Below are 15,819 nucleotides of genomic sequence, written 5' to 3' on the forward strand. Positions count from 1 at the left end.
CTTTGCAGGTGACCTCTCAGAAGTTTCAGATACCACTCTCTACTAATGCTATTTATACCTTTTCAAAGTTGGGCCAGTTTTTTTTAAGCTCCTTTTCCTCCCTTTAATTTCTAACTCTTGTATTCAAGACCTCTTGGTTTCCATTTTCAGAATTCTGAAGTGATCGTCTCGTGTCCCTGCTAACCCTGTTTTTCTGCCACCCCATTTGTGAATTGAGAGGGGTCTCTCTGGAGACAAGTCTCCATACCACCTTTTAAAAAATTTTTTATTTTATATTGGAGCATAGTTGATTAACAGTGTTGTATTAGTTTCAGGTGTACAGCAGAGTGATTCAGTTATACATATACATGCATCTATTCTTTTTCAGATTCTTTTCCCATTTAGGCTGTTACAGAGTATTGAGCAGAGTTCCCTGTGCTATGTAGTAGGTCCTTATTGGTTATCCATTTTAAATATAGCAGTGTGTACATGTCAATCCCAAACTCCCAATCCACACCATCTTTAAAGTAAGTGCCTATCATTTTTTACAGGAACTCACCAACAAAATATTCCTGGGCTTGCATCCCCCAAAGTTTCCAGCTGTAGAATTCCAAATACTTGATATAACCTCATTTACTCTTATGAGTGAGAAAGGTGTTTTCTTCCCTCGCCTCTTTTCCCACTGTAGCAAGACCTGGCTCTAGTTTTGTAGGTTATTATTTCACTCTGGTATTACCCAGCCATCTTCATGCAGGGTCATCAAGATTTGAATCTCGCTCTTGGGCTGGTCCTGTTCCAACACCAATGTAATTATAACCCTATTTGTTGGATCTGACGGTCTTTTCCCATAGTCCATGTCATGATAAGTTCAAAGGCTTTTTTCTTGAGCTGATTATGTTACCCCAAGTTTCTAGCTCTAAATCATGAAAAACAGAGTGGGTTTTTTTGTCCACACACCAATTCCTGAAGCCTCTCTTCCGCTGACTGTAGGTTTTTCCCACTGCTTGGGAGAAATCTGATTCCTGGAGCCAGATGTTCCAGGAACTAGTTTTATCAGTTCCTAATTTGGCTCTTGCGTTATTTATTGTACAGAAGATGATATTGGCCATCCATATAGGGAAGACTTCTTTAATTGTTAATTGATGAATTCTGCTACTTCGTGGTTGATCTTACGTCCTGGGGCCCTGAAATATATCACCAGGGTGATAGTCAGTCCTTTGGTCCTTACTGAGAAACAGGACAAGTAAGGAAAGAATAAGCTGGAAAAATCAACATATCCCCCCACCACCATGATTAATCTCCAATCTAAAACCCTGAGTACTACCACTGTTACTCATCATCATAAACCTTGTAGTTCTATTTGATTTCTTAAACTATGTGAATTTATTAGTGTGATGAAAACAAAAGTTACTTTAAATAAATAATATCTTGAATACTGCCACTGTGACCATTGTGAAGAGATCTTTCCCTATACCTACTGATACCAGATTCTGTCCCAGAACAGAAGCCTTGCTTTCTCCATGTAGGACTTTGCCCAGGACAAATGCAGCTATTCTTGCCATTTGAGATTCAGAATGAACCTACCCTGAAATCTCAGCCCCTGTATGTGGTATGCTCACCCAGATGTTGGCTGTACCAGATGTTTGTCATATTTCCCATGAGTTATGTGGAGAGCCTGTTTCCATACCAGAGTCCTGCTGCCATTCTTGATTCCCAAAACATAAATGCACAGGGGATTCTCCAAGCCAACAGACTTGAACACAATTTAGGTCTCCAGCTCCACACTCCTTTCTGATCTCTTAGCCTAATAAGCTAGGTTGGACCAGTTGTAGCTCCCAGAAACTCTTGTGCCTTTTTCCCCCAAGGCTCAGGGCACCAAAAGTCCAGGCCACCCATTTCAAGCTTCCTCTCCTGGCCTTGGCCCTGCTCAGGCTTTATGGGCAGAAGGAGCCAAACCAGCTACTTGGAGAGGAGAATGAAGGAGAACCTCGAGGAAGAGAACTTTCATTCCTTTTAATTCTGCCAGCTTTCACAGCTTGATGATGGCTGCATTGTGCCCTTCTGAGGACTCGGGATGAAATCTAATGAGTTGTTCATCTGTTCTGGTAGTGTTCTAAATCTGTTGTGCATATACATTCACAAGGAGTGGACATTCTCCATTTTTTTTTTCCAAAAATGCTTTGTGATCTTGAGTTGAGCTTATATTTTAGTTCCTGTTATATGTGTATTAATATGTATATGGAACTACTGATCAATTTTACTTTTGTTAATATTTTGTACTTGTGTAATTGCTGTCTTTTTACCCAGGCCATAGTAGAGGTGGCACTGGGCAGTAGTCATGGTGATAGCAGTGGCAGTTTTCATTTTGCCCTCTCTTGGGTGTTCCCTTCTCCTTTCTAAGTGGGCCAGGGCCAAAAAAATATTTGAGAATCACTGGCTTAGATGTTAGAGTATGACAACATTTGTCCTTGTGTAATTTTAGATTCCCAGGGCTGTATTATCCAAACATGGTAAAGGTACAGTATAAACAGGGCTGTCTCCTTCCAGTTTGGTAATAGGCCAGGGGTGACTTCCGTCATGTGTAAATGCATGGTTTTGAAGTTCTTAGCACGTCTACTGACCTGTTAGTCAACCATAAGATAATTTTTTTCTCCAAGTATCTTGGAGGAGATGAGATATAATAGCTGTTTTATCGATTTATTTTTAAAACATATTGCTACATTTACTTCATTTCTCTGTGTATAGATATTTTTTTCCAAGTTATTGGAAAGTAAGTTGCAGGCATTATGACATTTCACCCCCAGATACTATAGTGTGCATCTCCAAAGGACATTCTTCTACATAGTCAAGAAAATTAACTTTTATTCAGTAATATTCCCCAGCTGTCTTTTATAACTGATATTGACATTGTTATTGATATAGTATTTGATTAAGAATCACACATTATGTTTATTGTTATGCCTCTTTTATCTTCAATCTATAACAATCTGCCTACCTTGCCCCCTCCCCCCAATAACATTGACCTTTTTTAAGAAATGAAATTGAGTTATTTGTAGTGAGGTGGATGGACCCAGAGGCTGTTACACAGAGTGAAGTAAGTCAGAAAGAGAAAAACAAATACCGTATGCTAACGCATATATATGGAACATAAAAACAAACAAACAAAACAAAACGGTACTGGGCTTCCCTGGTGGCGCAGTGGTTGAGAGTCCGCCTGCCGATGCAGGGGACACGGGTTCGTGCCCCGGTCCGGGAAGATCTCACATGCCGCGGAGCGGCTGGGCCCGTGAGCCATGGCCGCTGAGCCTGCGCATCCGGAGCCTGTGCTCCGCAACGGGAGAGGCCACAACAGTGAGAGGCCCACGTACCGAAAAAAAAAAAAAAAAAAAAACGGTACTGATGAACCTAGTTGCAAGGCAGGAATAAAGAGGTAGACCTAGAAAATGGACTTGAGGACATGGGATGGGAGGGCAAAGCTGGGGCGAAGTGAGAGTAGCATCGACATATATACACTACTGAATGTAAAATAGTTCGCTGGTGGGAAGCAGCAGCATAGCACAGGGAGATCTGCTCGGTGCTTTGCGATGACCTAGAGGCAGGGAGGATGAGAGGGGAGGCTCAAGAGGGAGGGGATATGGGGACGTGTATGCCTATGCCTGATTCGCTTTGTTGTGCAACAGAAACTAACACAGTATTGTGAAGCAATTATACTCCAATACAGATTTTTTTTAAAAAACTGACTTTTTTTGAAGGGTCCTGGACAGTTGTTTTGTAGTTGTTGACTTTTTTAGGGTATATTTTTAAAGGATATGTAGAAATGCAAACAACATACAGAAATGCTGGCCTTAGGCCTGGAAATGCCCTATGTTTTGGGTTTTCTCACCTCTCATATCCATGTTATTATGTTGACCTCTAAACACTGGTAGAAGAACAGAGTGAGTCAGATGGAGAGAGTTTGTGCATGTTTACTTAGTTACATGCATGTTTAGTTCCTGGAGAGAACTAAACATGCATATAACTAAGTAAATGAATCCCTCAAAAGGAGAGGGCTTTTGAGGGATTCATTACAATTTTTTAGCAAAGCTTACTAAATAGTTGATTTTACTATTTATGGATGATTTTTTGCTGTATTCAATTTTTGAATTTATGTTTACAAAGGTTAGCTGTATCAGATATTAAAGAAAATGGCACAGTCCCCCATATCTCCACCAATTCTGCCTTTCGTACTTGTGCCCCTTAACTAAATTTGATAACATTTCAAGTTTTTATTTTTGGAAACTGTCGCCAGGCAGAATCAATGTTAACCATCCATTCAAACGGGTTTGAGCATGTCTCTTATTTGGTTTAGAAATCTAAAAGGCATCTCCTTTTCCAGACGCTTTTTTTAAGTGCCAGAACCTGTCCACTTATCTCATCTCCCTTAAACCTCTTTGGTTCCCAGAACAGGGTATTATCTCCTGTCCTTGTCGTTTGTTATAGCAATTGCAAAGAATATTGAGATTAGGAATATATTTTATGCCTGAAATGAATTTCTAATCTACTCAGGCCTAAAATAAAGACATATTTCTGACCCCTTCTAGTAGTATGGTAGAACTTAAAGTAAGCCTCAGCCTGTCTACCCCTTTTTTCTTACTCACTGGCTATCTATGCTCTTTGTCTCAGAATTTGTCCAAAATAGGCCAGCACTAAGGAAAGGCAGCAGTATGTTGGAAAGTAAGCCTTTTGGTTTTGTTGTGCACAGAACTCAAGGGACACTGCACCTGGTGACTTAAAGCCCTCTGGTCTTTGCCAACTGGGTACCCTGACAAGTTAAGAGTAATCAGGGGAGAAGAGGCCACACCTGCTCCTTCCAGACGGCTTCTGCATTTCTGTTTTGCCAGTGTCATTTTTAAGTTCATATGTCCCTCTGCCCTCTTTCCTTGAGTTCTACTGACAGCCACAGCCAAAGAGCAGTACAGTCAGGTGTCTCGGGCTCCCCCCACCATCATTCTTTTTTTTTTTTTTTTTGCGGTACGCGGGCCTCTCACTGTTGTGGCCTCTCCCGTTGCGGAGCACAGGCTCCGTACGCGCAGGCTCAGCGGCCATGGCTCACGGGCCCAGCCGCTCCGCGGCATGTGGGATCTTCCCGGACCGCGGCACGAACCCGTGTCCCCTGCATCGGCAGGCGGACTCTCAACCACTGTGCCACCAGGGAAGCCCCCCCCCCCCCCACCATCATTCTTGAACTAAACAGTATGTATTCCATACTATGGAGGGAAATGAAGCAGGATGAGTGGCCTGAGAGAGGAGCAGTGACCCAAAGCTGGTGGCCCAGGGAGTAGAAAGCTTAGGAATGGACCTTCCCTTTAGGATTATGGCTCTGGAATCCTGAGAAGTCTCTCAGCCATGACTGTACATCCACACCACGTTTGTTCATGAGTGCTGTGAGAGGCTCTGGAGACACGGGCTGGCCACCTGGGACATAGCCTCATGGACGTGCCATTTGGAGGCAGGTGTTGGTGTTATGGTCAACCTTCCATGTACGGTAAGAAGATCGTGCCTGTCAATCGTGACCAAATAAGGTCCTATCCTGAGGTCATGCCTGCACAGCTGATTTGGGAAAGATGACTCTGTTCCAGATGCAAGTAATGAAACTGAAGAAGGTGGAGAGGAAAACCCCAAAACAAAATCAGAACGGCGGCACCCAACAGAAAGCAGGCAGAGCCTGTGTGTGATGCAGGAGAAGTAGGATGGTCTTAGTCTCTCTCCCGCGCAGACCACAGTATAACTGACTGGCAATTTCTTTAACACTCAGCGACTACATAAATGCTGTATGTATTCACAACAAAGGCTGTGGTGAATTGAAATTTTGATGATCACGAAACACCAAAGGAAAGGCTTATTGACAAGGTGGTTTTTGTCTTTCTGAAAAAAATTCCTTTTGACTCAAACTGTCGTGCATCATAACATTCAACAAAAGTGTTTTTCTTTGTTTTGATCCTCTGTGCTGTAATAGTGAAGTTCACTGCCAGCACTGGCATGGGGTAGCTGCCTTGGACAGCATCCACAGGCCTGTACTTGTGGGCAGGAAACAGATTTTGTCAGCAGAGGGAATTATTATTTCTCTTGAATAGACTAGTTTGTCTATTTTTTTTTTCTATTTTGAAACAGTTGGGTTATATCTTTGAAAGACTGCTTCTACACCATCACAGAAGGAAGATTTTCTAAAGTTTGAGAAATCTTAGTATTAACTCAGTGATGTTATTTGACCAGGACAGGGCTGTTTTTTTTTTTTTAAATAGGAACAATTGGGGCTTCACTGGTGGTGCAGTGGTTGAGAGTCCGCCTGCCGATGCAGGGAACACGGGTTCATGCCCCGGTTCGGGAAGATGCCACATGCCGCGGAGCGGCTGGTCCCGTGAGCTATGGCTGCTGGGCCTGTGCGTCCGGAGCCTGTGCACTGCAACAGGAGGGGCCGCGGCAGTGAGAGGCCCACGTAGAGCAAAAAAAAAAAAAAAAAAAGGAACAATTGAAATAACACATAGCAATCATAAGAGTACAGCTTGATAAATTTTCAAACTATATAAGCCTTTAGATCAAGACCTAGAACTTATCAAACTACAAGGAGACTCCATGTGCCCCCTGAACAGGCACCACCCCCAGACTCAGGAGTAACCTCCATCCTGACTTTAAACACCATAGAATATTTTTGTTTCCTTTTGAATGTTATTGTAAATGGGTTCATGTAGTGTCTGGCTTTTATTTATGAGCCCGTGTTGTTAAGTGTGATTGTAATTTCTTCATTCTTATTTCTGTGTAGTATTGAAATTTTGTTTGGGATTACATTGAGCCTATACATAAATTTGGGAAGAGCTGATATCTTTACAGTATCAACCTTCCAACCTATGAACATAATATATTCTTCCATTTATTGAGAGTTCTTTGATTTTCCTCAGGGTTTTATAGTTTTCAGTTTAGATATCTTGCATATCTTTTATTAGGTGTGTTCCTAGGTATTTGATGTTATCTGTTGCTATTGTAAATGTATTTTTTGAATGTCACATTGTTTTAGTTACTGTGTATATAAGTTATTCTTTTTATGTATTGGCCTTGTAGCCAATGATCTTGGTAAATTAGCTTATTGATTATTATACTTTGTGGATTCTTTAATATTTTCTGTGTACCCAGCCAGGCCATCTGTGGATAATGAGAGTTATATTTTTCTTTCTGATCTTTTTGCCCTTTATTCATTTTTCTTAACTTACTGCATTGGCTAGGATCAGGCTTGATTTTTGATCACTGTGTCAGATAGAAAAATATTCCAAGGAGTTCCCTAGTAAGAAAAGCAACTGTGAAGTTATTAACTTGGTTGATCTGTGAACATCGTATCTAAATTTTAGATGGTATTATGATCGTCTACAAAGCAGCACTTTGTACTTTGTAATGCATGCCCACAGATATGGATTTATATCTTGTCAGCCAGCCACCCTTGTCTTTCCTACCCCTGACAAGCAGAGACTCTCATATATTTGTGCATGGATCTTTAACAGAGTTCTTATAGTCAAATAGGGGTCCAGACAGCTCACTCAAAGTGTTCTTGCCTCAGAGGTGGCATTAAGAGGGAATGTCAAGAAGCAGTTTCAGGAGTGGTGGGGCATTTGGGGTGCGAGATGGTATCCATGGCAACAGTGTGGCATCTGGTTGGTCAGTGACTGGCTGTCAAGACGCCAGGCCTTCCAAAGTGCCTCCAGCTATCTGAGTGAGAAGATTTTTTTTTTTTTTTTTTTTTTTGGCGTTACGCGGGCCTCTCAACATTGTGGCCTCTTCCGTTGCAGAGCACAGGCTCCGGACGCGCAGGCTCAGCAGCCATGGCTCACGGGCCCAGCCGCTCCGCGGCATGTGGGATCTTCCCGGACCGGGGCACGAACCCGTGTCCCCTGCATCGGCAGGCGGACTCTCAACCACTGCGCCACCAGGGAAGCCCTGAATGAGAAGATTTTGATCAGCAGGATATAGAAGGGAGAATGAGATCTTCTAGATGGAATACTAGGTTGGGAGGCAAGGACTGTAAGAAGTAGAGGCCACTGGAGTCAAGAGATGTTAGTTGCCAGTAGGAGTGAGGCAGGGATCCTGGGTATTTTGGTGGCCTAGAGATGGGGAAGGTGTAAGCCCTTGAGTGGATTCAGGTGTATCAGGTGTGCCTCCAGCTGGCGAGTACAGAGTAAACATGAGGACATGGACCCTGATAATTGGCAAATAGTATTCCTTCATCTTCTTCTCTGGTGTTGTCTTCTTTCTCGACCTCTTTCTGTATTTCTTTTAATCCCTTTTTGATGTAGTCTTTTTCTCTCAGATTCCGTCTAGGAAGCAATATGATGAAATGACTAACAACTGTTTAGGACAGTATCCTGATCACTTACAGCTATGAGACAGTGGCAGATTACTTACCTTTTGAGCCTTGATCTTCTCATCTCTAAAATGGAGACAGTGAAAGTAGCTTTCTCACTGGGTTGGGAAGATTGAATAATATAATGTATATAAACAAACTGGCCAAAGCCAGTGATAAGGGGTCTGTCTGGCTGCCTCTCTCTTGGTCTACCTGGTTCTTTTCCAAAGGTGTTAGTTCTTATCCATTGTTCCTTTGTTCTACAGCACTTTCTCAACCAGATGTAATGTGGTATTTTTGTTGTTTTTATTGAAAACAAAGTCTATGTCCTCTATTTTTGATGTACAAAGTGGGTGAGTGCAGTATCTCCCATTCCTGTCAATGTGGTAGATCACTGAAATGACAGTGGGGGGCTCTTGCCTCCTTTCCCCTCCAATATCAGAAGCTCCAAGACCTTGAGCAATTCCTTTAACTCCTCTGGGCCTCAGGGTCCTTATCTATAAATGTAAGGGCCTGAATTAAGTGGATCGTGAGGCCCCAGTCCAACTCTAATTACATCTGTGGGAAGATGTTGAAAGTCAGACCTCTCACTAAATTATGCATGCCCTGAAGAAACGACTGCCATGTCTGTTTTGTTTACCGTCATATCCCCAACACCTTCAGGATGCCTGACCCATGGAAGACGTTCAATGAATGAATGATTGGATGAATGAATGAAAGAAATTTTTACAACAAGGAAGGCGGCCCACGTTTGCCAGGAGTTGTTCTCAGGGCACTGTTGGCTTCATGGGCCCATCTTCTATAACTGAGCTTAAACTCAAATTTTCTAATTGTAGAAAATGTTTATCAACTCAAATAGTGAAGTAGCATCTCTTTTCAAACTTCCTAAGGAGTTCATGCTCCTCTTTTAATTGCAATTCATTGCCGTGCTTTATAGTCCTCAGTCTCTGTCAGCGTTTAGTAAGTTGCCCATGCGAAGGTAAATACTCTGTTTTTGAAAGCACAGAGTATAATTACACAAAATCATAGCACCATCTGCAAGGTGCTGTGCCATTTTATTTATTTCTGAAGGCAGCATCACATATCTCATTTTACAAAGAGGGAACGGGCTGAAAGCAAGGAGCATTCCTTGGACTTCTAAGTTCCTGCTTAAAATACACGACTAGGGCTTCCCTGGTGGCGCAGTGGTTGAGAGTCCGCCTGCTGATGCGGGGGACACGGATTCGTGCCCCGGTCCGGGAAGATCCCACATGCCGCGGAGCAGCTGGGCCATGAGCCGTGGCCGCTGAGCCTGTGCGTCTGGAGCCTGTGCTCTGCAACGGGAGAGGCCACAACAGTGAGAGGCCCACGTAACCGCAAAAAAAAAAATAATAAAATAAATAAATAAATAAATAAATACACGACTAGCTCTGAGTAGTGCATACCACCGTCAGGCTCCTTCATACATCCTCTGGCCCAGCAGTCCCTTTGGAGACCAAGCCTTTGTCGTAACCCCTCACAGGGCCCCTACTGGCTTTCCTGTCAGTGATCTGTGAAACTTCCAATTCTCGCTCCTGCTCTGTACCACTCTCCTCCTTCGAATGGTTGATTCCTGAGGGAAAGAATATTTATGACTAACATCGTGTCTAGCCTTGAAGGGTAAATGTGGTCCCTGCCTTCAAGGTTAAGAATTCATTGGAAATACAACCCATTCAATCACTTATTATTGTAGTTGATTCAGGCTGCTATGGTACCACAGACTGGGGAGCTAACAAACAACAGAAATTTATTTCTCACTGTTCTGGAGGCTGGAAGTTTGAGATCATGATGCCAGCATGGTTGGGTGAGGGCTCCCCTCCAGGTCACAGACTTGTGTCGTCAGATAGCTGCGCCCTTGTGACCTAATCACTTCCAAAAGGCCCTCCCCCTAATATCACATAGGGCATTAGGATTTCAGCATATGAATTTTGGGGGTCACAAACATTCAGACCGTAGCACTCATCAGCTATTTCTTGAACTCCTCCTTTGGTTAGAGAACATAAGATTCCAGGTATAGGACAGTTTGGTGTGGTGGAAGATACTGTACAATCAAGAGCCAAAATGGTATAGTACACACTAAGAATACTGTGTAGATTTGAGGGAATCAGGACATCCAGTTAGCCAAAAGCTTAGATTCTCTTTCAAAATGGGTATATACTATTCCTGAAGACATTACGAAAGTTTGTTTTCTGGAAAACTTTGGTTTACCCTCTGGTGTTAGTCCTGTCAGCAGAGCTGGTAACTTTTATAACAATATTGTGAAAACGTCAAAACATTTCTAAAACCTGAAGTGAGAAAATTGAATAATGCCATAACTTGTTTACTCTCCAAACTTCGGTAAAACAGTGATTATAAATGATTTTCTTTAGATAAGTACTTTCCAGGACATGTAACTTCTGTTTACACTGGGGCATCATCACCTTCCCTCATTACCTTGCCAAAACTTTTATGGCAGAAGACTGGTAAGAGGAGAAGCAATGACACGGGGGCAGTGCCGAGAACCACCAGAGCATCCACTGCGTTGGAGAAATGGTTTTCTGTGTCGAGTCGTCGATTCTCCCTTCTCGTTTACTAACAACATTCTAACAACAACAAGCTTAGCCATTTTCTGTGTCTGAATGTCTGAAAACATTTGATAGCAATTGAGGGTTGGCTGCCATGATGTCACCATCAAAAAATCACAAGAGAGACTCTAATGACTTCTAAATATAATCTGCCAGTTCTGAACTTATTTTGCGTGTTCGGGAAAAGCAGTTGGCATTATGTAGGAAAGGAATAATGAAAACCTGCCCTTGCCAGTCAGTCCCTGGCAGGACTTTGCTTTATAAACTTGTCATCTGTGATCTAGTCCTCAGTCTCATTTGTTCACTTCTGAGTCCAGAATTCAGGGGTTGGAGGAGGCACCTGAGAAACCAGTTGGTGGGAAGATTGTTCAGTCTTACCAGAAAGGAAAGGGATGATCCTTTAGCTAATTCTCCCTAATAGAATCACTAAGAAAACCAAGCTCCTGGAAGATGGCTTAGAAGTAAAGATTGAGTGGAACAGAAAACTTTAGTGGGTCACCAGAGCACTAAGCTCTGTTAGCTATTTAATGAGAATTTGGATCCAGTGGAGAACAGCTGGCAGGAAAGCTTAACTCATTCCCCCTCCCTCTCCTTCCCAGATGCTGGACAGAGAGTAGCAATTCTAGCCCCTAGCTAGAAGACAACCCTTATGATGCAGCATCTTTAGAGTTTGCCCTTCTACTTTGGGTAAAACGCCCTCTCTGAAATGAGTTAGCTCCTAGATACGGCAGAAAAGACAAAACTGGTTGGGTTTTGCCACTGCATGTGAATCACCTTGGTTTGAAAAACTCTTACTCCTCTGCCCTCTCAGAATCACGTATGGAATGTGCAGTCGACTTCTAAACATAAAGCAACAGCTCTGTATGCTATCAATTTAGGAAAAGTAATTGGCACCATCTGTGAAAGGATTGGTTATGAGAGCCTGCCCTTTGTGGCCGGGTACTAGGAGAGGCATGGAGCCGACACGAGCACAGAGGTTTCCAGGCCTCCTTCCTGTATGCAGTTAACCTCTCCTCGGTTGTGGTTTGGTCCATCATTGTATTCCTCTGCTTTTAAAAATTTTGAAATGCCCCTAAAATTGAGTATTTCTTACTCAGAGCTAATATTGAGTTGCTTGAGGAAGGACTTTGAAAAGTCATGTATTTTCTTTAAAGTCATATATTTAATTTGTATATATGCCTCTGTATTTTGCCACAGGAATTTTAAGACTTTGATAAGCTAATGTGTAATGTCTACCAGTATATTTTTGGTGTTGTTTTGTCCTTTTCAGAAACAAAATTGTTCTTATCTGCAGTCCTTGCTATTCTATCACACCTGCATTTTTCTTGAAGAACCATCACCTACAGGATCTTTAAGGGCCTCAGAGCTGCTAGGAAGCAGACCCAACACCAAAGAAGTTTGGTGAAAACAGACTTGGCTAATGTAAAGTGTCAGATGATAATTTCTGACTTTAAAGAACGTTTCATTGGTTTTAGATGGTAGGCTCTGTGTTAAGGGTTGGGCTTTCTCTGGCATGTGATTTGACACGAGTTCCAAGAACAATCAGCTAGTATAGGGTTTGCAGAAGGAAGCATTGTGCTCCCTGTTAATCAGCTGTCCTCTGTTCCTCCCTCATCCCTCTTCTGATTTTAGTGGTGCTTCATGCCCCACCTCCAACCAAGATCAAACGGGAGCTGCACAGCCCCTCCTCTGAGCTGTCGTCCTGTAGCCATGAACAGGCTCTCGGTGCTAATTATGGAGAAAAGTGCCTCTACAACTATTGGTAAGTGGAGCCAGAGCAAGGCTGGCCAGGAAGTGGCCAGCATGCTGATTGCTTACAGTATTATTCAGCAGATGCTCAGTGTAGCACACCCCATCTTTCGTGGCAGTGTAATGATCCTCTAGGTGTAGCCAGTCCAAATGCGGCTTTGTCTGCACGTAAAATGCAAAACCGTTAAATCGGCTCTCCGGGGGGACTGAGTTCATGGGGTACTGAGCCCTCCTAAGGGAAAGAACCTTGAATGCTGGGATATTTGATCTGTGGCTTCGAGGGAGGGAATATATGCTTCTTCATGTCTATCATATGTTAATGTGAACTTTAAGCACCAAAGAAGTAATCTTCAAATCAGAATATATGAAAAAGTCCCCATGCTTGTGCCCTTTACTTAAGACTATCCAGGCCCCAGGAATGAAGCTTTAATTTTAAATCATTCTTTGCTCTGGAAGATAAACACAGACCTGCCTGAAGGGGGGAGGAGAAGAGTCGTTAAGTGATGTTACAGCAGAAATTTATCCTCAATAAAGGTTCTAATTCCTGGGAACCCTGGAATTCTTGGAGGGGGCCGGAAAACTCCTCCCAAGGCATACTTTCTCCCCTCATCTATCCATCCCTGCCCACGCATACATGGAGAATTCTTTTAAAAAAGGGGAAAAAGGAAACCGGAAGCAGAGGCTAAAATTATCTTTGAGAAGAATCACTAGAAGTGTTAAAGTCCCTGTGACGCAGTGTGTTTGTCACTTTTCAGAGGTACAAATATTCCCTCGGGCTGCCAGCAATTTAACTATGTTAATGCTGTCATTTCCTGGCAACCACGGGCTGCAGGCTGGACCTGGTGACCATGCTAATGGCTTCATTGCAGCTAAATGGTTCCTTCTCTTTTTCTGTTTACAGTGCCTATGATAGGAAGCCTCCCTCTGGGTTCAAGCCATTAACCCCTCCTACCACCCCCCTGTCGCCTACCCATCAGAATTCCCTATTTCCCCCGCCTCAGGCAACTCTGCCCACCTCGGCACATGCCCCTGCAGCTGGCCCAGTACCAGGTGTGGGCCCCACCCCCAGCCCTCATTCACTTCCAGAACCTGGACCACAGCAGCAAACCTTTGCGGTCCCCCGGCCGCCACATCAGCCCCTGCAGATGCCAAAGATGATGCCTGAAAACCAGTATCCATCAGAACAGAGGTGGGTGCATATCTGAGCTTCCTTTACTGCCTCCTTCCCCCTCTCCTTTACCTCCCAGGGAGACGGGAAGCAGTTAGTCATATTTACCAGGTACCTATAAAGTTCTCATTCCATTGAGGCATCTTGTGAGGTAAGACTACTAATAATATGAATAGGACCTGTTTCTATACCACCCTGTACCTGAGGTCCTGCAGATGGGTTATAGACATTACAACCTCCTTGTGAAGTAGGTAGGGGAGAGGTAGCTGGTACTCTCCCCATTGCAGAGGCAGAGGAAGCGGGGCCTGCTCAGGACGCACAGTCCGTTGACCATGGCTCCTCATTGGATGCTGCCTGCTAGAATTGCACTTTGGTTTATGCTACCTATAAATACTTTATTACCATTTTACTTATATATTAGGGAAGATTGCTGAGTTATAGGAGATATTATTACTCATTTGATTTTTAACACATTTTTACAGTAGGGGATTACCCAAGGACCTTATTTATAATTTTTCACTTTTGAGATAGAGATCTTGACTTCACTCCAGGTAGTTCTACATTCTTAATAAGGAAATTGAGGCATCAGGAATAACTTGTCTGAAGACATTCATTCTCAGAAAAACTAAGATGTAAAAGGAATCTACTCTGCAAACACCAAACTTAACCTCTTAGGTCCCAGCCTTCAGAGTCCATTATCTGCAGTATTCTAGAACTTTGGATGCTTGTCACCTTCCTTTATACAGGATATTCTGCAGACCTGTCTTTTTTTTATTTCAAGTCCCTCTGGGATGAGGAGATAACATAGCGGGTAGTTGTCTGTGGTTACCAAGGGCTGCCAGGTGGTGACCGTTGTTTGCCCTTTCTGTCTGTCTTGCTCTGCATAGGTGGGTGTGGGGGAGGAGGACAGGAGAGGAAGAATGTATGAGTGTTTCTTCCCCTGGCCTGGTCCAACCCAGATGCCTGCTGGTATTTAATTGGAGGTCACTTTATTTCTAGATGAAATGCAGAAAAGTAAGCACTCTTGTCTGGTTCCAATTCCCTTCCCCCTTTGCTGTGAAAGTCACTATAAAGAACTATATAACTTGTTTGGTTAGTGTTTGTTCACCTGCTGAAGCCAGGGGCCCACAAAGGCCAATGATATAGGGGGCCTGAGGGGAGAGTGTTGACTGGGGGCTGGCTCAGTGGTGGGCCTTGGTTTCTACAGGGAGCTCATCTGAAGGAGACAGATACCACGAAGCTTTTGCTAGTTCTTGCCTTGTATTAATAGTCTTATAGTTTTTCAAAATTTGGAAATTTGGATTTTTATGTAGAAATTCCAGGTTTGTTTGAGGTTTTTTTGTTTTGTTTTGTTTTGTTTTAAGCTGGCAACTAATTCAAATTTAAAACAGCAGTAACACTTTGCAGACTAAACAAAACCTCTCTGTGGGCAGAATCACCCTCAGGCCTGCAAGCTTGTGAACTTGAGCCTGGATGCCATTTTTATTTCAATAATTTTTCTGGTTTTATGTTTTTAAACAGTATCTTTCTGATTTTCTGCAGGGATTATTAATTGAAGAAGAGGGTTGGGGTGGGGTATATGTTTGGTATTTGAAATAATTAGCAAACTTTATATTTATTACACCATATAGAAAGGAAAATTACTTCGTGTTCAGTCTGTTTTATTTCTATTTCCTCCTAATCTCTGTTTCTTATCCAGGGGCCTGTGTAAATAGATAGTGTCAATGGCTAACTAAACTGGGGGAGAAATCCCCTAGTTCTGCTGTGGTTATTCATCCCCTTGCAGCCCTGGCAGACAGGGAGCCTTAGTCTCAGTGATGAAGTAGGTTTGCCTCCTCCCAAAAGGAGGACATTTGATCCCTGAGATTTGAGTGTCTGTCCTCAGGTGTCCAAAGGCAGGAGCCAGAAAGTAGGTATTTCTTTTGGGGGGTGATTCCTCCCTGAAATCTGCTTGTCCACCTTGCACTCACTTCACC

The 15,819-nt window shown here is 43.1% G+C and overlaps 1 protein-coding gene across 1 annotated transcript in view; it reads left to right on the forward strand.

The window, feature by feature from the left end:
- ETV5 (ETS variant transcription factor 5) overlaps positions 1-15,819 on the forward strand; it is a gene marked incomplete at both ends in the record, with an annotated part of 51,357 nt that overhangs the window by 11,946 nt on the left and 23,592 nt on the right. The window contains 2 exons of the mRNA XM_079705067.1: positions 12,559-12,688; positions 13,577-13,864. Coding sequence (XP_079561193.1) covers positions 12,559-12,688; positions 13,577-13,864 — 418 coding nt within the window. The remainder of the gene's footprint in view (positions 1-12,558; positions 12,689-13,576; positions 13,865-15,819) is intronic.

The sequence above is a fragment of the Hyperoodon ampullatus genome (assembly GCF_949752795.1).
Source record: "Hyperoodon ampullatus genome assembly, chromosome: 5".
Lineage (NCBI taxonomy): Eukaryota > Metazoa > Chordata > Mammalia > Artiodactyla > Ziphiidae > Hyperoodon > Hyperoodon ampullatus.